The following is a 23834-nucleotide window of genomic DNA, read 5'->3' on the forward strand; positions in this document are numbered from 1 at the left end:
AAGAGGTCCCTGATATTGGATTTGCGCACTAATGGAAACAAAGCAAGATACCTGAGCAGCGCCACCCTTCAGATTAAGGCCTCCATAGCGCAAACATTGAGGAAAAAGTTTAGTGTTACTGTTAAAACGGTATAGTGTTTTTTGAGTTTAATCAAAAATGCTGACAGTTTAAGAACTGGTTTGTGCACAATGTGTTACAAATTGTCCCTTAGTTGATGATGCTTTGCATATTTTGTTATCAATTTGGGTTAGGTTGGATGTGTTTATACTTCAAAACATTGATTGAAAACATTTAAAACATCTTGGGATTATACCAAACGTCTATTCTACTATGTGATTTCAATGTTTTCTCTGTATTTTATACAGTTTTTATTTTCGGGGGAGGGGGTTGGGGGATCAGATCAAATTCTGTACGCTGTGTAACAATTTTTCGACGGACATTTACTTTTAATGAACAACATGGCTGACGCTGCTATCGGTATGTGTGTGTGTGTGTGTGTGTGTGTGTGTGTGTGTGTGTGTGTGTGTGTGTGTGTGTGTGTGTGTGTGTGTGTGTGTGTGTGTGTGTGTGTGTGTGTGTGTGTGTGTGTGTGTGTGTGTGTGTGTGTGTGAATGGTTATTGCTTTGAGAGGTCTTTAGTGACTTGAAAAGCGCTATATAAATGCAGAGCATTTCTATCCATATCATCAACACATTGTTAGGATCCACGTCATCATGCACCAGAGGGCGCCAAATGGGTTTGGAACCTGGCGCAAGTATGAGATTCGAATATTCTCTATAGTGTATACTGTACTATTTAAGTTCTACTGTCACATTCAATGATTTGCTATTTCAAACATGTTGGGTGCATAAATATATGCCAAAACGCAGGCAAATACATTTCTGATTTCAAGACCGTGATTCACCGGAGGGTGGCGCAACAAACCCGAAATGAATGACTGAAACAGGGAAATTGATTTATTGTTGTTTAGATAGATAGATAGATAGATAGATAGATAGATACTTTATTCATCCCCGAAGGGAAATTCACTTTTCCAGCAGCATCCCTAAGCTGAGAACAATCGAAAATAACTGAGAACAATCGAAAAATAACACGGGAGCTGCTGGAGCAGCCATTCGTGACGGCGCCGGAGAAACGATTCAATTTGAATCATGTACAAACAAACAAACAATTGAATCATGTACAAGAAACGATTCAATCTGAATCATGTACAAACAAACAAACAATTGAATCATGTACAACAAACAAACAAAATATTTATGTTTCAATAAGTGGAGTGTTAATAAAATGGGGGGAAAATAATTTCTGATACTGATATAACCAGGTAAAACTAATTTTAAGTTACCTGTCCAAATGAATGTTGTGCCATCTCACCTTTCCCACTCTCTCTGCTCGCTCCTGAAACTTTATCAAATAGTCCAAAATTTTACCTCATCTTCTCCGCTCACCTCGTCGTCCTCTTCTCCTTCCACTTCGCACTACAGAGACTTTTTAGCTGAGCCGTCTCTTATGACACCATCCCCTGATCTAGACCAAACTAATGCAAGCAAAAATGCAATGGCAAAGCAAAGCCACTGAGGAGCTAAACGAACATGGAGGTGGTTATGAATGATGAAAATTTTGTGTTACACAAAAAATACATTTTGTTTCGCACATGTGTTGCACAAGGACACCTTTTTTTCTAGTGTGCTTAATTCGATATGCGCTCAGTTTAAACAGTATTTTTTTTGAGGGAAAAAATGGAATGTAAAAATATTGAGGCACAAGTAATAATCAGAGTGGTGCCTCTGGCGCAATCTTACTTATGTAAAGTGCATTGGTCTTCATTAAGTGGATAGCTGTTGCAATCATAGGATATTTCATTAGGTACAACTATAACTAACTTGAGTTCCAATTTAATAAGTGTAACATATTTGCAGGGATTTATTAATTAGAGTTCATTTACATTAGTGTTAAAGTGCACAGCATCATTTACAATTTGAAAAACTAGAAACACTTGCCATTTCCAGCTATAGTCAAAACAAGTAACATTGTTGAATTGAGCATTGCAGGCCTTTATAGAAAAAAAACAATAATTGTATGTTCACGTGTTTTGTTATAATAATGTCAATTATTGATGGTAAATGGTCTGCATTTATATAGCTCTTTTCAAGTCACTGAAGACCTCCCAAAGCGCTTTACAATGTGCTTCACACTTACCCATTCACACACACAATCGCACACCAATAGGGAGTCAGCCATGCAAGGCGCCTACCTGCTTATTGCGGGCATTAGGGATTCAGTGTCATGCCCAAGGACACTTCAACCTTCGACCTCTTGATCCTGAGACGAGCGCTCTACCTCTTGAGCTAATGCTAAAGTTATTCGGAGGTAAAGGAGGTGGGTCCGTTTTAGCATTTACAGGCTCGTGCTAAGACGGCGTAAAACAAACCTGCAATTGGTCGAGAGAGATGTGAATCAAAAGTTAGGTTGCTCTACGGCATGGATAAAACATTTTTTACTAGTCTTTATTTTTATACAGGAATTATGGGCCTAAACAGACAGCTACCAACAAGCAACGTCTATTGATTCAGAGATGCTTCTCTGCGGATTTTTTTCTTTTATTTGTCATCATAATTGCGCGTTTTAGAGTGTGTAAATATTTTACACGGTTGGATTTACTACACTCACAAATGTGAGAGGACCATGGCTGCGCATTATTACCGGACGTGATGGCTGCAAAATGACTTCGGTGAGCTACCATGGCTTTATATTTTCCCAGTATCTTGTTTCAGACTGATCTTGATGTTTCTGTGATGAGTCTATTTTTAAATTCAATTCGATTAAATTCAAAGAGTTTTGTATTGTCATATGCACGGTAAAAAATCACGTTTCCCTGCACAAGGAAATTTTTTATGCTTAACCTTCCTAATGATATGTGAAATGACGCTTTTGAGGGATTGGTGACATCGTACAGACACCGTGTTCGTACGTGTCTGAGACACGTATTTGCTTCTTTGCAAGCCGTTGGAATGTTAAAGGGTTAACAAGTTTGACTGAACTATCTTACTGTTTCGTCGACGCTCCCACTGTAGCGCCTTATTGTCCGGTGCGCCTTATGTATGGAAAATATAGGACAAAAAACTGCTTTTGGGGGGTGTACCTTATACCCCGGTGCGCCTTATAGTCGTGAAAATACGGTACCTGTTTAGCTCCATTCAATAAAATACTGCTGGAACTGCAAAAAAAGTAGTGAAATTACTAATATGATAATATATATATATATATATTTTCGCCTAACACGTGAAGGGTCCCCGGTTCGAGACCAGGTGGAAAAATATGTTGGCCTGAAGGGGGATGGGCCCTACCAGGCTGTACTCACCTAGGACACACCGCAGGAAATGGTGCCCCTACGATCCTCGTGATTAAGGAATCCAACCATCCATCATTTATATAAAATACGGGAAAACATATAAATTGACAGCAATGATCTCCGTCACTCCTCTTTCCAATCCCTCCCAGCCTTCCTCCGCACCACAAATACATTTCTCTTAGTAATTTCCAAATGCCTCCATGGGAAGTGCTCATATAAAACTCACATTTTAATTCGTTATTTTTGTTATTACTAGATTTTTATGTTAAATTACCAGTGTTGGGCACAGCATTTAACAAAAAGGAATTAGTTATAGTTACTCACTACTTCTTGCAAAAAGTAACTGTTAGTCAGTATTTGACATATTCCATAGTTAAAGTAACGAGTTATCAGGGAAAGTTCTGTTACTTCAAAAATAAGTTTAATTTTAAGGAATTAGACATTTTCTGAGGAGTATTTGAATCAGTTGAATAGAGAAGAACAGACAGGTGGATGTGTTAGAACCTTGTCCTGTTTATTGCACCTCGCCAGCAACAGATTTATCCGCCTCTTGAAGTGCAACATATATAAACAGTTACCAATATAATAAAATAATAATCAGCAGTAAACAATATAAAGTGAGTTCAATAAATGAAATGGAAAATAAAACAAAAAAATAGAATAAGAAAAGTAAAAAAGACGGATAAAAAAAAAAATCAACTTTACATTTTATATAAACATATTACCACTGAAAAAGACAGGGAAAATAATTAAAAATTATAAATCTACAAAAAAGAGAAAATACAAAACAACTTTAACCTTTTATTTACCTAACAAATTTAAAGTCAACAACACAAAATCCCACCAAAATGCACATTGAGCAATCATAAGAGAAAAAATGTGTATTTTATATTGTGTGCACCTTTTTCCGAGTACAGGACATTACTGTGGTGCTTCTTTCCGCCGCTACCAGCTTGTGGTGGCGCTGCGAGAGGTCACCCAGCATCCACAGCGAAGAAGATATCCGCTCCCTCCTCCTCGTTCGTGTGTAAACATTCTATACTGTATCTCCAGCGCACTTAGAGCTTTGAGATTTTTATTGTTTATTATCTTGTGCATCCATTCAATATGGTTGGTGTAAAGTATAAAGAAAAGGCGAGTCTTTTCTTTTGAAATGAAAGTGGAATAAGAAAGCTTGATGCGGTTGAGAAAATGGTTGGATCGATTTTTTTCGGCCATTTTCTACAGTCGCCTAACTCTTGAGGCTCATCTTCCAAAAGTCAGGTAAACTTAACTATATTTATCTTTATAGAGCATATTATTTAATGAAAAATTTATTTTTTAGTACAAAACAATACAGGTTACTTAAACATACAAAATATAGCACTGAAGCAACTTACGAACAAATTCAACTTCCGAACGATCGTCCGGAATCTCATAAGTCGGGCAGGGTCTGTACAATTGACAACAGCTTTCAGAGCTATGGCCCACATTTTTCACGACTCATTTGCCTTTTCTTTCGTCGCATTAGTAAATACTATACTTTTAATTGCTATCTAACTATATGTCAGACAAGAGCGGGGAAACCGCGCACTGGTGTCCACGTAGAGGCCACCATTGGTGTTCTGTAGCCAAAGTAACGCACCGCTTTTGACTGTAACGGTAACGGCATTGTAACGGCAGATAAAATAAATAACAAGTTAGATTACCCCGTTAGTGAAAAAAATATAAGGGCGTTAGATCTAGCACTGTTATTTACTACTTGAATGTGTTTAATAGCTATTTAGGGTTCCCATGGATGCTTCCGGGAGGATGGTAATGGATCAATGAGTTTGTAATTGTTTACACAAGCAAGTCGAGCTACTAGCACATTCCTGGAACGAATTAAGCTCGTATGAATGCTACCACTGAATTTAAAAAAAAATGTACGTTTGTATGATAGTTGATGTATTATTACTCAAATCAGCATTGTTTTTTTTTAATGAATTAAGCGTTTTTACCACTGGGAGGTGCTCAGTAGTACTCAATGTCCTTTGAAAGACACAGATTGTCGACTAGGTCAACAAACATGAAAAAACTTGTGACCTACTCAAAGTGAAGATCGAAATATGCATAAGCGCAGAAGATTGAAAAAGAAAAACGATGGAAGGGACGTGTGTGGGTGGCTGCTAATAATCTCCACACCAGAAGTAGCTGCCACGTTGTCGTCTCGAGGCGGTTGCCTGGCAACAGCATCCCTCTCCAAGATTGATTATTCATTTTCTGGGTGCTTGGCTAGCCTCCGAGCGAGGTTGTCGTAACCTCCGAGCATCAACCCTCTTGGCCCGTAGGTGGCCCCTGGGGGGGATGAGGGGCTTCTGGCAGGGTAAGTGGCCCCCGGCGGGGTCAGTGGCACTGCTGTGCTAGAGGCAGGTGGTCGGGCTACACCAGTTCGTCCAGCAGAGTCCCGATGCTGTGGTGTTCATGGGGGCCCGCGATGGGCTTGTTGCACATAGGGCACACGCAGCGCACCTCCAACCACTTGACCAGACACCTGCAGCAAAGGAAAGATCGGGCCTGAAATATCAAACCCGACTAGCCGGACTGAAACAATCATTGCTCTAATGCGGTAATATACTAACGCGCCAAAACTTTGAGTTTTTATGGCTTAAACAAAATGCATGTTTCTCAAATAAATACAGTATAAGCAACAATAAGGCAACCTTTTAATCTTTCTGTCCCTGTTAAAATTTCCCAAAGCGCGGTACCGGTCCGCGAGCCAGTGTTTGCCAACCACTGCTATATGATGTAATAATTACTTTAAGGAGTAGATATCTCCCTCACAACACACACAATGGGAACTGACAGCGAGACTATTTCTATCCACAAATAGCGGAAGTTGCCAAAACCGTTTCGGACCACAACTGAGCTTAGATGATTAGCTTCCCCCATCACGAATATTTTCAACAAAGCACCAGAGATAAACGAATCTGGGTTTCAGACGGTTGATGACCTGTTTATACTCACTTTCGATGAAAAGTGTGTTGGCATGGCAACACCCCCAGCTCATCTTTGACTTTAAAGTCCTCCAAACACACTGCGCACGTCTGCTGTGGAAATGACAGAAAGCGCACTCAGCCGCCTTGTTTTCCCACCATTTATACCCAATTAGGGCTGCAACTAACAAGGTTTTTATCAATCGATGAATCTGTTGATTATTTTGATGAATCAATGAATCGGATTTCAAAATAAAACACATTTTAGATTTTTTTTAATCCTCTTTATTCAAATATTGAAGTTGGAAAATGTGTGCACACAACAGCAGAATATTCTAGAATATAAAAAATTATAAATCCAACTGAAACGTAACAGTAAACAAATTAAACATGTTCTTTGTTCCTTTATCTCTTTGTTTCATTATCCACACTGTAAAATGTGGACTTGGAGTCGTCCAATTTCGTTGTTACAATATATCCCATGTTGTAACAATGACAATAAAGGCATATTCTATTCTATTCTATTCTATTCTATATGTGTAACCCTATTGCGCTGCAGCGGCCGCCTGCACACATGAGAAGTCTATGTTGTGTTTTTACTTATGGATGGAGGCGTGGAAAGAACCGGCACAGAGGTAAAATGTGGCTGACTTTTAATATTTTACAAGCCCGAAGAAACACTGCTAACATTTTAGCAAACAAAGTTTGGAACTGTTTAAAAATAGGCTTAAAACACACTTCTATTCTATAGTTTATGAATGACCTATATTTCACGTAGACAATATCAGCCTGGTCATCCTGGAAGGGGGATTACCTCATGTGCAGTCCCTTCTCAAGGTTTCTTCGTTTACCTCATGTTGAGGTTTTTGAGTTTTTCCTTGCCCTATGTAGGTTTTAGATCATGGGATGGCGTAGTCTGTAGTTTGCAAAAAGTTGTGGTTTTGTGCAGCCCTTAGAGACTCCTTCTGATAAAGGGCTATACAAATAAACATCACTTGAGTTGACCTGACAAACAGTTGCCTGACAAAAAAATTACAGTCTAAGGTTCATAACAGGTCAACAAAGAAAGCGCCGAACGTTCTAAATTTAACATACATAAAGAAAACATATAAACATGGCTTAACATAGCATAAATAAAATAATATTTGACATAGAGAACAAATGCAGACGTCCTCAACTTAACAAACCAAAACTGACACAAAATGGCGCCACAGGTAGAATAATGTGTCATCACAAGTACAAAAATCTACACACCTGCTTCACCCCAAAAATGAGCCCCAACACAATACACAAAGATAACGCACCCCCTCTAATAAGCGTTGTCTAACTGACCTACAAAAAAATGTATGCTATAAACCTGCAAATATGTAAGATGTTTTTTTTATAAAAATGGTCTCAGGCGCCCTCTGCCACACCAAAGTGCAACTACAAACAAGTCCCCTCAACGTCACAACAAACTCTTAATTGTATCTAATTAACCCGCATAAATCGTGCGACACAATGAATCGATGATGACATTCGCTGACAATGCTTTAAATAACTGATTCTATTGATTGGTTGTTCATGGAGGGGACAAATCGTTATGTCGTGTTGCATTCTTACCCCTTGCATGTTCAGCCTCTTTGGATCTCCTTTCAAAACCACCTGTAGAGATACATATTAGACATACTTGAATGACACGAAATGGAGATATAGAGAAGCGTGCCGATTCAACCTCTCTGTATCCGAAGCGCTCGCTCTGAGCTTGCTGTCGAAGTTTGCTGGAGAAGAAAAGACAGAACACGTTCATATCGAATCTAAACTACTTTATAAACATAAGATACGAAGCAGGTTTTCGTAAAAAATTACAGTTATACCTTGGGCCTGACTTTAGCTAGGTTTCATGTCAAGACAGAGCCGATGAATCCCATGAAATTGATGATTTTATTCTTTCGTGTGGTCTGATTTTGTATGGTCCTAACAACCCCTTGCTACCAAATTTGGTACTGCAGCTCTTGATCTGACGCAAGTAAATACATGCATAGTATCAATCAATACCAAACCGATACCAATACTTTTTGCTTGAAAACGTCATGTTTATAGTTGAACCCTACCCTATTGAGTTATTTTAGTCACTAAAACTGTTTCATTTTTATTTTAAATAACCACATTGAAATAGTTAACTGTATAAATAAAAAATATATTTTTTTTTCTAATACAACTGTTTAAGAACAAAAGCCACGAGAGTCAAACCAAAAAACAGCAAAACAGATAATACAAATACTGTATAACAATGTCAACTGAAGAAATAAAATACCATCTATTTCCCAATATTTTGGAAAATGTATTGCAAATAAAGAGCCAATTGTCTCTTCGGCTTTGTTGAATAGTGACAAAAAATGTGTTCAGGAACAGCAACATGTTTACATTTTGCTTGCGTAAATGTGTGGGGTTGCCACAGTAGTAGACCGCATCACAACACTTGCCATTGTCTTTTTCTGTAGTTGAAAAAAAGTCCTCACCACACAGAGCTTTACTCTTTGCCTCTGTAATTTTTAGCTTCTGGTCAGGTTTTGCACATAGATTTGGCCCTTGCTTTTACCTGGCAGGCAGAATGCAGCAGCAGGCCAGGTAGGGAGAGGTACTAAAAGTGTTCCTGTCAGTCAATACTCAGGCATAATATTAAAGAGTGGTCAAAGATGTTGGATGGGAGAGAGAAGGGCTTCGCTATCCACATAGGAAGGGGCGCGTTGAGGAGTTTGGTGAAGGAGTGGGACAATAGGACTTGCATACTATCAGAAAAATAGATATTTGGATCGATCCACCCACCCCTAGTCCAAATCCCATGTTGCTGAGTGACCGTTTCAAGCGGGGAAATAACAATTATCGGCTGTTTTTGTCATTGAGCTCATTGTTTGCGCTGAGTGTTGTGAAGCTCCACATGGCAACAATGTAAGGATGCAGCTTTCACAAGCCCGTGAGGTTCCCATGATGAGAACATGGGAAATGGGTTAAAGCATGAAAGGGGGGGCATGGGGGATATTTCAACGGCTAATGTGTGCACAAAAAAGGTCATTGACACCATTTGGAAGAAAAAAAATAATTTTCAAAGGACTATCTATAATACTGTAAATCCTCGACTACAAGCCGCAACTTTTTGCTACGTTTTAAACACTACTACTTTAAATATGGTGCGGGTTATTTTCTTTTTTTCGTGGTGGCACCGAGGAAAACAGAGAGCTGCCCTTTTCCAGACACTCTAAATACAAAACACAGCGGTAACATCTGTAAACATTTGTGACAACGTCTTGACAATTATATTTATATAATACATAAAAGTAGCAAAACAGGAGGTTTGATAATACTTTATGAATAATATTTTCAACATATTAACTTTTTCACCCACAAATTAAAACCTCAATGTATACATCCGAATTAAACACCAAGTCGTCAATCTAATGTCATGATTGCCCATTGCCCTCACCTGTGCCCGCCCGCTTGGCGACAGCTGCTGCTCGTTGCCTGATTGGTTCCCCTCGTATTTAAACTCAGTGCTCTCATTTACTCCTTGTCAGTCCGTCAACGAACCTCCGCACTTGCAAGGCAAGCCTTTTGACTCTGGCTCCCGGTCTGTTCCCGAACTATACTATACTGTATCCTGTATCGTGTATCATGTATCCGATATCGATCCCGTCCGTCCCGTATCCTGTATTCTGTATCGATCCCTGATCCAAGCCGCGTCATTTACTTTTCTCTCCCTCCTTTACTCTTATTTCGTTCTCTCTTTGTTTCTTTCTCTCTAATCTAATAGAGAATGTTTGTTCTATCGTGTGGCCTCCGAGTTGAAATGAGTTTGACACCCCTGTTTTAGATCAACACCTTTTGTTTTTAGGTTTCGTGTAAACAGGATTCTAACGTGAGAGACAACATGAGGCCAGATTTCATGACACACAACATCATGCAGGAGAATCCGGACCAGCAAGGAACTCGTCAGAGGGAAGAATGCCCCCGACATGACAAGTAGCGCCATTCATCAGATGAATAAGTCGCGTTTTAAATGAAGCTTTTAGTGGCTTTCTTTCCAGCTCAGCCGTCACAGCGCGAAAGTGGGCGCAGGAAATGAATCGCTGCCGATGACTCATGTTCAAGTCATCAAACGAGGCTTTTATGAGGGGATCAAAATTGACACAAATAATCGAGGCTTCTTTCTGCCTTCTAATAGCTTTACTTGTTTCAGCGTATCTAATCTTGATGCAGAGGATTTGTTTTGCAGGGAATTAAAATGGCCATGAAAATTGTATTTATTAGTCTACTGGAGTTTTTTTCAATGAATGAAGTTTTTACTACCACTAGGAGTTATTAAATTATACACATTCTGCCTTTAAAACAGTGCTTGTGAATTCATTTCTGTCATGTGCCCCTTCGGAAGAAGAAAACCTCTCACCCAAGCTCCCCCTTCCTAACACAGCTAAAAGTAGTATAATTTGCGTATAAGATAGTTTTAAGTACACAGCCACCTAACACTGTATCCTTATTAATGTGTAAGATAATTAAAAAAAGAGACAATGTACTAAATTAAAATAAGGCTTTATTAACTGTAACAGAAAAGATTTAAAGTGTTTTTGAAATTCAAATTCCACTGGTCCTGCTTGACAATGCCCCACCCTAACTACAAGTCTTGACCCAATTCGAAAAACATTTCCACTTTTTAAATTCATCGATTGAAAAGCATTGTCGCCCATCTTGCTGCTATGGGTAAACAAAAAATATATTTTTCCCCTTTTCTCTCTTTTTTTCAATTTTTGTCTTTTTTATCCTTTGGTTTTTCTTTATTTTTTCCTTCTTTTTCCCTTTTTTAATCTGCATTCTTTTTCTTTTTTTCAGATTTTTCTTATTTCTTTTTCACTTGCCTTTTTTCTGTTTCCTTTCTCTGTTCTTCTTTTCTTATTCTTATGTTTGTCTCCCTTTTCCTTTTTCTCATTTTGTTTTTACTCTTCTTTTCTTTCTTTCCCTCTTCTATCTTTTTTATATGTTTTTTTATTTTTATCTTCTATTTCTTTTTTCCTTTTTATTTTTTTCTCATTGTTTCTTATTTTTCCATTTTTTCTTTTTCTGGGAACAGCTGCGGGGAAAAAAGCGTTTTGGTCATTTTTATCCCTGTAGTTTTTATTCTTCCTTGGGCTTTTTAACACTCGTCTTTGGTTGCACAATGCAGTAAAGCGACATTTAGTGGTCAAACAATACCCACATATATTTTTAATGAAATGCAAAAGGCTTCACTTCAGTAGCTTTCAGTACATTTAATATCTCACATATTTTTCATTGTATCTTTCAGCATGTGTAAACAAATTTTACTGGTTATTTCCTGAGATGTGAAATAACGGGTGTCTACTCACATTTGCAGGGCATTATCACCATCTATTATTAAAGAATGTCACTGACACTCAGTTGTTGTTTTTTTTTTTTCTTTTTCTTAGCATTATTCTGACAAAGTAAAGACCTGAAACCCACTTTTTAGTCCTGAACGGCTTTAAAGAATTTTCAAGATTTTATCTACAATAAGCTACATTGCGTTGAGTTTATAGAGCGTGTTTAAATGCTTTCTGTGCTTTGATTAATTCATGTATCCTATATCAACGTGCTGAGTGACACAAGGAATTGATGACCTAATTCATTGCCACCGCTTTTAAACATGGATTTTAATCGATTTGATCCAATTGTTTGTTGCAGCTCTACGATGTCACAATACTGAACTCATGTTTTATTTTCTCTGTAGGTTCTCACTCTATCGATCACTCTTTTCTATGTTTCTCAACTTTACCTTATTTGATCACTCACTTTTGGGTTGAATTTTCCTCCGCAGCTGCGGTTACAAGTTTTGATTTCCCTCCTATCACCGCTAAACGCTGTCTCCTTGGCTCTGTGCTAGTTCATTGTTTCCATGTCACGTCCCAAGTACTCTTGTCCCAGCCTTTTGTTATTCCAGTGTACCAAACTCTTGCCTTCCCCCCGGGATCACAAGTGCTGTCTGACAGCTACTTGGGTTTCCTGAAACACTAACCCCTGGCCTGCTTCTTGGAGCACGATTGTTGCCTCGCTACCTGATCTCCCGTGTACTGAACCCTGCTCAAATATAAGACTGCAGCTTTCTGTACTAATCTGTGTTTCTGTTTTCAGCTTCCGCACCACTCCGAGTGGGCTCGTAAATAATGACGCTGTAACATTTCCATCCTGATCTCCTTACCTGATGAAGTAACAGCAGAAAATGAGGCTGAGGATGAAAACGAAGATGCCCGTGCCAAAGATGACCATGTAGATGTTGAGTGGCAGGTCCTGGAAGGAGATAGGCGGCATGGCGCACGATTTGTTGGAATAATCCAGAGCCAGACCACAGAAGCAGCCTGCGAAAAGATAAAAAGACCACTGAATGGGACTTATAAAGAACATGTCAAGTGAAAGGAACTATCAAAGTAATATTATGCTATTATAAAAGGACCGCAGCAGGAGCAATTTTGTTAGTAAATGGATGCTATTTAATAAAGCATTTCATTTACATTTTTGTTGATCTTTAACATGCTATTTTAACATGCAACTGGCTCAAAAGTGGATTCATTTACTGTAAATAGAACAACGTGAAGCATTCATCTTCTATATAATTCCTTTCCTTTGTACCAATAAACATTGAAAACCTAACTTTATTGTCTATAGATCAATGTTTTTTTTCAATAAGTGTTTTAATTTAACATTATAAAACTAAAGGGATAGGGATAAAAATATTGACAACCCATCGCCCTTTATCTCTAGAAGGCACCCTAAGGAATACAGAAAAGTAGAATTGGGAGTTTTGTGTATACGTTGCAATACATTGAACCATTACATTGTCACCACAATTTCTGTATTACCTCTAACTTTGTTTGAGGTTATTTTTTTACATGACACACAATATGACTACAAATAGAAGTATTCAACGTTTGGTGAGAATTCCGTTTCACAATGTCAGAAAATGATAAAACAATGACAAGACATGTGAAGTGAATACTGTGTTTTAAGTTAATCACATAGCTATCTTGTCTGACTGATACTGCTGGAATGTGAGGTTGGGGAGGGGATGTTAGCTGCATTTGCGCATCAAAGGTTGCCGTGACAACTCCACCACAGGGGGTCCGTCCCTCCCAGGATACTGGAACCCAGAGCGGGTACACGTCTTACCTCGCAAGGGCAGTCTGAATTTGGCCAGCAAGGCAAGAGGGCATATCCTAACTGGACCAAAATCCTGGACGGTCCTTACCAAGTCTCAGCTCAACACGCAGCCAGAGAACCTTGGCAAGTGAGCAGCCAAGCTTGATCAAGCTAGAAACCAAACCAGTGGGACAAAGCCAGCGACCTAAATTATATTCCTGGTTACGCTATGAGGAGGATGATAATGGATTGGACCTTGAGAAGGCATTACAACTGTGGCGGGACAGCAAACCACAAAGAATATATGAACTGCAAAATCAGAAGTGATAACTTGCTTTGTATTACCAAATAACTGTGATGATTAAAACTGTATGAATATATAGCTTAATATTTCAGCAATATTATTTTGTATAATGTACAATATTGTGACCTGAAAATTTTTAAGTGATAACTGCTTTGTATTACCAATTAACTGTGATGATTAAAACTGAATGAAAATATACAGGTAGATTAATATAATTATTTCGACAATATTATTTTGTATAATGTACAATATTGTTGTGAACTGAAAAATTTTGAAGTGATTTGTATGACCAATAAACTGTGTTGATTAAAACTGAATGAATATATGGATTTATATTATATATTTGTCCCAGATTTACAATTTCAACCCCGATAACACTAAATTTTGGGGACCCATAGATCTCTGTTGGGACCCATAGATTTTTGAGCATGCGAGTCCCCGGGACCCATCACTTTTCAAAGGTAAAATGAACACTGCAGATGGGGGTCCACTTCATAACTGTAGACCTCAGTGCTCTTCTATAACCAATGAACAATGTTGTTTTTTACTGGCTTCTGGTGTAGGTATACATTTCTGAAGAGTTTGTGATCCGTGTGTAATGTGATGTTCTTGTGACCATTGTTACTATGCAGATTGTTTGAAACGTAATACAAAGTACTGAGTACTGAGCCTGCGCCATATTAATTCAAAATAAGAAAGCCAATGCTCTCGTGTCTACCTCTGCTACAAAAAGACGGCCTTTACATGACACTGTAAGTACACTCCTTTGTCTCATCATGCCTTACTTTGTCGCTGATTCCTTAGTGTTCTTTCCTCAAATGCAAAACACATCATAACCATATCGCCAAGGTTACAGGAAGAGCGATGCCGGGATAAGTGTGTTGAAATACGGTGCTGCTGATTGCAGAAAAACAAAACCCGGTATTCATCTCTGGAAAGGATGTGATTGCTAGAACCAGGCCTCTTGAAAAATTGGTATATCAACAGGCCTCTTTTACATGTAGGGAATAGACCGTCTGGGATCAAAGTTGTGATTTGGGGAGAAATCCCAATGAATTGTTTACATGCCTAGAGACAGACTTAAGGCTAGTCCATTGTTCTTGGCCTCGAATTGAGGAGGCAAATTAAAAGTAGTGTTGGAGAAAGACTCAACCACAGGGATCAGCATTCATAGAGAACGTTAAAACCACTTACCAGCTACAATGAGTTTGCATGGACTACTTTTCTCTTAAATCTGTCAGTCGCGACACCAGAATCATCTCGGCGTTGAGAACATTTCACCAGATTTGCGGTCACTTTCCCCAACAAAGATCAAAAGGCAAAAAATGTTGTGGAAGGTCTGTGGGAGAGTTTCCTATTTTACTATTGGTTTCCTAGTCGTCTTCATTGTGACCAGGGACGGGAATTTGAATCCTTACAAATCAAAAAGCTGTGTAAGTTGATAGGAACTGAAAAGGTGCCCTATAGTACTGTATCAACGTCATATCAGGAGGCTTCTCCTGCTTCTAGTAACTGTGGAAACCAGTTCTATCTCTTTTACGCTGGAGAGAAAACCCCAGCTCCAAAAACTGGCCTTGCCAAAGACACACCACAGGAATTGATGTCCCAACAACCTTAACAATTAAGGGATCCGCAAACCCTGATTAAATGCTTGGCACTCTCAAGGAATATAGAAAACAACACTGGCAAGATTTTCTGGTGGTACATGTTTCTTGTTTCCTTTTTGTTCATTTTGTTCGAGAAATCAAGGTCACATTTACACCAAGAGCCTCACCTAAAAACAACATTCCATGTGGGATTTGACAATCAACTTCTGGACAAAAATGGATGCCCCCTCGAGCTGATCGATAGAGGACAACTCTGTGCCCTACTCTGTCAGAACGAACTATCAATCAGCGGCCTCCTTGTTGGGAACCCCGGCAAGGAAATACTTCATTATCCATGCGATTGCCATGGGTGACAGCATGCGCACATACAAATAAATTATCAATACCCAAGGTGGGTAGGAAGGAGTTGACGACACCTGCGAGGTTGCTGCACACTCATTCGGCAATCTGGGTCAAGCACACTGCACGTTCTAACCTTATCACTGCTGTCAACACGCATGAGTGCCTGCATGTTCTGCCCCCACCTATGTGTACATGGGGGGGCGATCTGCGAGCTATTTTGCAGTGGTTGCAAAAGTACTCACAGTACGTTTCAGAAGTTATGTTTAAAGAAATAACCTCAGTAAATCAAATGAGGATTCAACTCATGACCCTGTTATGATACAGGGCGAGTGTCATGAGTGAAACAGCAACTTCAAAAGTCAATTGAACATAAAATTGAGGAGTTTTCTAATCATTCAGAATAAGTAAATTTTTATAAGTCCAACCAAACTGCTTGGATGATCTGAAGAAACTCCCACATACATCCCTTACAGGGGTAAATCTGCGATACCTGAAAAAAATTAACCAAAAAATTCAGACTACATGTCGCACCTGATTAAAAACTGCGTGCTTACAATGAAAAATGAAACTCAATTTTGTCTTTGTACAAGCCGCATTGGATACAAAGCCGCAGGCTTAGACAGCCATAGAAATAAGGTCATTCACAACTGTTTATAGAATTTAGGCCCAGCGCAAACACAGTTGCCAGCCGCATGAGCCTTTGGCTGTGGAACGTTGTTTTCCTCTCCCCCCTAATTTGTCTAACTCACATTTTTTTTGATCATGTGACCATTCAAGATGGGAATTCGAAAAAAAAGCTTTGAGTAAAATGTGAGCCATATATTTCTCGACAACATTACAAGGGCAAGCATTCTGTGGAGAATAGTGCCAGATTGCAACCCAGACATAAAATGTGTTCTGTTGTCGTTGGTGGTTGCCACAGTGACAGACCGAATTACATTTGTTTGTCATTATTCCTCGAGGATTAAAGGACACTCATGTGACTTGAAAATGACGCCGAACAGAAAGAGAAGTGTCGCGTTTTTGTTCAATAACTTCCACTGCTGTTCAGTTTGGATGTATAAATTGAGGACTTGATTTTTGGGTGAAAAAGTTCAAATATCTGGAGTATGATGTAAATATTGAAAAAGTATTGTACTGTCAAACCTCTCGTTTTGTTCCTGTTATGTACTATATGGATAATGTTGGCAAAAACTTAATTTCATTCAAAGTGTGTCATAAATGTTTCCAGATGTTACCGCAGTGTTTTGTATTTAGAGCGCATGCGTTTTCGAGAAGAGCAGCTTGCCGTTTTACTCAGTGACGCCCAAAAAAATAAAAGAATAATCCTTTATTTAATGCTGCAGTTTTTAAATGTAGCAAAAAAAGTAGGGGTTAGTAGTCAAGATTTTACGGTAGATTTTTTGTTATGGGTTTGGGAGCACTCTAAAGACCGCTGACCTATAAATGGTCGCACTTGCAGCGTTGCTATAGCAATAACATTAGCAAATCATCCCCCTCCCAGAAAGAAGGCTCTAATTTTTGCTTCTTGGACAAATTAGAGTGGGAAAGCCCCCGTGTGATTCTATAACTCCTCAAACACCTCCTGGCGGGGTTTTGTTCTGTTTACACAAAGGAGCGCTGCTACGCGCACCAAAAATCCCATCAAATATTCAACTGTTCACGTAAGAGGCAAAGGAGGATCATTGGAGCCTTTTTCTGTAGCTACAAGAAAATACGTTGAGACCAAAGCATGGTGACATGAAATCTTATTGTCACAAAAACACGGCGCGGAATAAAAGTCAACATAAGGCTGGTGGAGTGGGCTCGTCCACAAAATCCAGCAGATAATTTTCTCTTTCATTTAAATCTTTACTTCATGGGTAAGGGGGAGAAAATTAAATTGATTCAATTAAAGAATATTTAAACATTGTATGGACACAATTCCCATATGTGTCTATCCACCCATCCATTATCAGCGGTGCTTATCCTCAGTAGGGTCACGGGGGTGCTGGAACCCATCCCAGCTATCTTCGGGCAGTGGGCGGGGGACACCCTGAACTGGTTGACAGCCAGTCGCAGGGCACAGAAGGACAGACAATTCGCTCGCTCATTAACACCTAGGGACAATTTGGACCAGCAAATTAACCTGACATGCATGTATTTGGAATGTTAGAGGAAACCTGAGTGCCTGGAGGAAACCCACGCAAGCAAGGGGAGAACAGGCAAACTCCACATGGGGAGGCTGCGGTAGCTGGACTTGAACCCTGAACCTTCGCACCGTGGGCCTGCACGCTAAACACCGAGCCGCTGTGCCGCCCCATATGTGTCTATATGGATTTGATATTGAATCACAGTAATCCCTTGCTGTATCACGGTTTACTTTTCGTGGTTTTGCTACTTCGTGGATTTTCATCGTGCATTGTCTTCTGCATTCTGATTGTCTTAACAGTTGCCTCGCCCCTTTTCTGCCTGTGTCTGCATGTGACGATGCAGTCCGAGTTGTACACATGCGTAAAACGGTTTGACGAATCTACATTACGTATGCTCAGAACTTATTCAACTTCAAGTTTGTCTAAAAGCCATTAAGTCAACAAAGCGCTCTGGTCTTACAAAATTACCAAAAGGCAGAGGAAGATGCTTACTATTGCCAACAAAGTTTGACTTTTCAAATGCTGAACTTGCTCCGGAGACGCATACGGATCTTCGGCGCTTCCTAGTGGCTCCCTGGCGCTTTTTCAAAAAAGTTCGATAAAGGAAAAATACGTAGGGTATTGCAATAGGGCAAACAGAACATGTTATTAACGTCTACAAATGAATATAGATCAATACAGTATGTGTTTCCTTCCTTATAAGGCGTATATGAGGCTTTAAATGTTTTGTTTACTTAATGTTCTACATGGCTCAACATTTCGGGTTGTGGACCGGAAAGTAAACAGTTTTACATAACGTCCACATGATGGCGACAAGATATCATGTTAATTTAAGTCCATTGTTTCCTTAATCGAGTTTTGCAACTAAGCGGCAAGAATACATAGGCAGTGTAGGAGGGGTGGGAGGGCGTGTATTATACAGAAACAAAAAAAAACAACAGGAAACGATGAGGCAAACGTTAGCACAGAATTTACGATAAAGGTGTGCTTTAACCGTTAAAATAGTTTCACTATACACCAGACATGGGACCAAGTCACACATGTGCAAGTCTCAAGTAAGTCTCAAGTCTTCACCTTCAAGTCCCAAGTAAGTCCCAAGTATTTTTTTCTTGGGCAAGTCAAGTCACAAGTCAAGTCCCGAGTCTTAGATTGCCAAGTCCAAGTCAAGTCACAAGTCATAAAAACAGCGACTCGAGTCGACTCGAGTCCAAGTCACTAAGTCTCAAGTCCCCATGTCTGCTATACACAATGCCTGGAGAAAAAAAGGAATATGTCTTGGACAGTACACAGAAGAGGAGAAGATATTTGAGTGGTTTGAATCCCAGAGACAAAATGGATATGGAGTGTCTCTGAGTGTTCGGAATTACACAAGCCAACAGATATGAAGGGTTCACCACTTCCACAGTTGCTATACATATCGGCTCGCTACAGTTTAACTGTACGGGTCATTTCGTTCTGTGTGCATGGTTACAAAGAATGACAATAAAAGTAAATTCTATTCTATTCTGTTATTTTATTATGTGGCTATTTGAAAGCAGTTTTAGGATGTTGCCTTCAATGAGAGTATAAACAGTAATTAGTAACTTACTTTCAGAGTAACACACTACTTGTTCGAGTAACGGAATTGCTTTTTTAATAAAAAAATTAGTAACTGTAACCAGGGGTGATGTAAGGATCAGAGTTTTTGGGGTGCTGAGCACCCAGTATGTCCGATCGCTCGCCCTTTCCACTAACAACCACATACAAACATCTTTCAGTCATTAAAATATTAATTCAGGTATTTAAATAAGTAATGAATTACAAAATTATAAATAAATAATCTACCTCCATGTTCTCAAACACAAGCTGTTTTATTACCAAGAAGATAAGAATTTAGTATCATAGAATTCAGAATCAATTCACATTTTTTTTCAAATAGTGAATGGTTTATAGATTATGAATTAAAATGAGGTGATAATGGGGTTAACCTATGAGGGAAAAAATACTTCATTATCAGAATACATCTTAAATTTCAATTTGGGTGGGATGCTTTTAACCTCAGCCACTGTTCATATTTTGCTTCTTCGTGAGAGTGTTACCGGTGTTGCCCGGGGTTCCCTCTTATTCATTTCTACCCCTCTCTCTCTCCTAGCGTTGACAACCATATACAAATATATCAGGAGCGGGTTTTGTTAATTTTTTCATAGTCATTGTGGGTAATAGACTCTCACCTGAACATGGTGCTTTTTCTTACACAAAAAAACTGTGAATGTCCATGCTGGTGCTGGATAGGATGACTACACACATAGCCTAAACACATTCAACAATTACAGTAAGCTAGGCTCATTGTTGCATTCGATTTAGTGTGGCTAAAATCAGGACTAATATCTGTTGATGAAAACAAAGTTGGAAAAATATTTGTTCAACATACCCATTTTATAAGATACTCTCATGGTAATACACCAACGAGGCCCATGGACTCCTCTGCTATGCCGTAAGTGACACAAGCCATGCGAAAGAGGAGTGAAAGCGGTGCTAGGAATCAAACAAACTGAACTATTTCAAAGCGGTGGATTACTGTCATTCCAACGCTTCCGTGTTCACCTTTTTTTTGTTTTACTTTTGTTTTAATTTATCTAGCGTTTTTTCATTGTATTCAAGCCTGTCCTGTTCTATATCGAGGAAAAGAACGCTATAATTTTTGGGGTTGCTTGAGAACCTGCAAAAACATGACTGTAATTTATGTTTTTCAGTAACGTGCCCAACGCTGTTCTTTTGCTACTTTCCACAGTTTTTGAATGAATGAATGAATGAATGAAAACTTTATTTCGAACATTAAAACAAAAACAGGACATAAACAATGAGTCAACAACAAAATCATGTTACATAACATGTTCGAAAAGGGGTAGTCAGAAGCAGATCCCTACCCCTTTATCTTCCCTATTAAATACATTTTACAAATCCTCTTCTCCTCTTGTGTCTAATATAACAAAATCTCATGGATATACTTATTACATAGGTCAGATATTAATATTTATAATAATTACAATAATCACATATTTTTTACAATAATCTTTGTAATACCCATCCCTCAACGTCTAGTTACCAAATATCACTGCGGCACCAATGATAATAACAATAAAAATAAAAATAATTTTTATTTTAAATACAGTTATGATATTATAATAATAGCAACAATAACAAGTTAACCATAGTTTTAAACGCAGTATTTCCAATCTCACTCATATCCCATTTTCTTTATCCCTGTATTGCGCCAGTAATGTTTTTTTGTATTTAAATTTGAACACATGAATAGTTGGACCTTGTTTGATCTCATCTTGTAAATTATTCCAAAGTTTGACTCCACACACAGACAGACACATACTTTTCCTGGTTGTTCTCACCTTTGGGATTTTGAATTTACTACAGCCCCTCAAGTTATCATTTCCCTCATTCCGAATAATTAATTTTTGGATGTTTTCTGGCACCATGTTTTTGTTGACCTTAAATGACAGTTGTGAAGTGAATTTTGTTTTATTAAATCATCCAATTTTAATCATTTGGACTGCATAAATAAAATATTAGGATGATCCCGAGATTCTACCCTGTGTATGGTTCTTATTGCACGTTTTTGAAGGATAAAAAGGGGCTCATAAACAGGAGAGAAGTTGAGCAACACAAAGGGAATAATTGCTCAGCCCAGACTGAAGCGAGCGAATATTGTACCATTTCACTTGAACACTTCGCATCGTAGTGCAACGAAAACATCATCATGTATTTTGAGCTTCTTACTTTCTAAAGTATCATTGCTTACCGTTGCACCACTGCGAAGGGTGCATCAATGCATCGGGGGGAGTCTCTATCTATCAGAAGATCCCCCAAAAGTGGATAGTAGATCTCAAAAAAAGTATCCGGCAGATAGGATGAGGTCATCCATTCAAACCGATGGAAACGATCCCAGCCGCGTCCTACTGCTCTTTCCACGCGTAACCGTCACGAAAAGAGGGATTTTGTCAACCGCGTGTCCTGTTGAGAGACCAGGAGCATCTGTTGAAGAATCAAAGTGGAACACTGGCTCGATTTTAGCTTTCCTGTTGTTGCCAACCCCCAGCCCCGCCGAGAACGACGGTGACGTGTGTTCTATTTGCGTGAATGCATTTGTTTTTGCTTTGTTTTTAGTTTTTAGATTTTTGATTAGTTTTTGTATTGAGCTTCTTCTTTTTCTCCATGTTTTCTTAAAATAAGTCTTATATATATTTTTGTATTTTAAAATGCATATTTTTATATTTGTATCTGCATACATTTTCCTTTTTTTCCCTCTCGCTCCTATTTGTTATTTGTATTGTGCCTTGTTTATTCCATGTTTCCACCCGGGAAAGAGGAAGTAATTTCATCTGTGCTGTATAATGCGCATATAGCATATTTGACAATAAAGTTAAATTTGAGTTGAGTCAATTCTATCGTTTCGTTCTTTTTTGTGCTCAATATTTTACGCACAATGGCGGACAGACGCTCGTGATTTAAGATCAGGTCCTGCGCATCTCTGAAGAGCAGGAGGATGCTATACACTAGACTCTAGTCACTAGAGTCTAGTGACTAGAGGTCTCCAATTATTTTCTACTACTACTACTTTTTGTTAATACAAAGATGCTATTACTGAATTATTACCATGTCGGGTTCATTATTGGAAGTAGGTTTAATAATCTGTCAACCACAAAAAAAGTAATTTTACTAGAAAATCATAACGACCCAGTCACCTGGCATTGAAAGCCATTTTTAAAACAGGCCTGTAGGCACCTCCGCTGTCCTTAGGGAGCACCCTCGTGCCTGCGGGTACCACGATGGAGACCCTTGCTTTAAACAGACAACAATGGCTACCAGACGAAGGAGGTGCTGTATCTGAGTCAGATTCTGAGGCTTCTCCTGCTACTGGTATCCATGGAAACCAGTGCAATCTGTTTCACGTTGGAAAGCAAACCCATACCTGTAAACCTAAGCCAACTGCCTCACTTATTAAAGACTGCAATTCCCCTTATTAAACGCCAGACATTTATTTGCTATTTTGACTCATTTTAGTGGCCAGGAGAGGGAAAGGTGCCTCCAGGCTGTACTTACCCAAGACACACCACAGGAAACCAACCAAACAACCATATAGGCATAGGACATATCAAAAGAAAGGGAAATAAGTGTTTCAAAGAAAACATCTGAGAAAAAACAACTTTTTGTAAAAGGATAAATTACAGATGAAAAAGCATTAGGTTTTTTCTCATGATTGCACAATTTTTCGAGATGTTACCACAGACTAATGTTAATTTCTTTGAACATTTCACATGTTACAATGACAATAGATCAGTGACTTACAATGCTTTGAAAAGTACGGTGTATAAAATATGAGAATATAAGATAATTTAAAAGGTTATTTTTCTGCATCATTAAAAAAAACTCCTCTCACCTCAATCAAAACCCTCTTTAAATTTGCTGCCAGGGCCAACACCACCCGAAACAATAGGTTGCTGCTAATGTAATTGCACTATTTTTAATAGCAATACTGTTTTGATGCACTTACAACTTGGGCCAGTCTCCGAGCACTACTTTGTCAACATTTTTACCTGTTTATCTTGACATTTTGTCATCGAATTTCTTTCTTTTAAGTCTTTTATCAGAGGATCACCCTAAAGGATAAAAACAGGACAAAAAGATCTGACACACAAAGGACCCGGCATGACTGTAGGGCTTCAACATCCCTGTCCCGGCGGTGAAGGAAGGGTCCCCCGGCCGCTTCTCGTCCCTACTATGGCAACAAAAGATAGACAAGGACCTACAGCCGCCCCATACTCTGACACAGGACTGTCTGCTGCAACCTATGTGATTTTTTTTTTTCTTTTTGTTTTGATCCGTATGGCATCCGGCCCTTGAGGGGATGGTAATGTCGGGTTCTTGCACGCCACCTTTACTAGAGGGCACTAATCAGGGGGTATTGAACTTGGCACAAGCGCACCCATTCT

The 23834-nt window shown here is 38.9% G+C and overlaps 1 protein-coding gene across 2 annotated transcripts; it reads right to left on the reverse strand.

Moving 5' to 3' along the window:
• Positions 1 to 3846: 3846 nt before the first annotated feature.
• Positions 3847 to 21942, reverse strand: rnf122 (ring finger protein 122). 2 transcript variants are annotated; one of them, XM_088336148.1, is made up of 6 exons: positions 21644 to 21942; positions 12531 to 12687; positions 8022 to 8067; positions 7910 to 7951; positions 6339 to 6418; positions 3847 to 5865 (listed from the first exon to the last, which is right to left on the reverse strand). In XM_088336148.1, exons 1-6 carry the CDS (start codon positions 21666 to 21668, stop codon positions 5754 to 5756), a joined length of 462 nt encoding a protein of 153 aa, XP_088192274.1. In that variant the 5' UTR covers positions 21669 to 21942; the 3' UTR covers positions 3847 to 5753. The 2 variants fall into 2 exon arrangements, with proteins under 2 accessions (XP_088192274.1, XP_088192273.1); XM_088336147.1 differs by having other exon boundaries at positions 6339 to 6421.
• Between the last annotated feature and the right edge of the window lie 1892 nt (positions 21943 to 23834).

This window comes from Urocampus carinirostris, chromosome 5 (genome assembly GCF_059441175.1).
Source record: "Urocampus carinirostris isolate Australia breed hairy pipefish chromosome 5, RoL_Ucar_1.0, whole genome shotgun sequence".
Classification (NCBI taxonomy): domain Eukaryota; kingdom Metazoa; phylum Chordata; class Actinopteri; order Syngnathiformes; family Syngnathidae; genus Urocampus; species Urocampus carinirostris.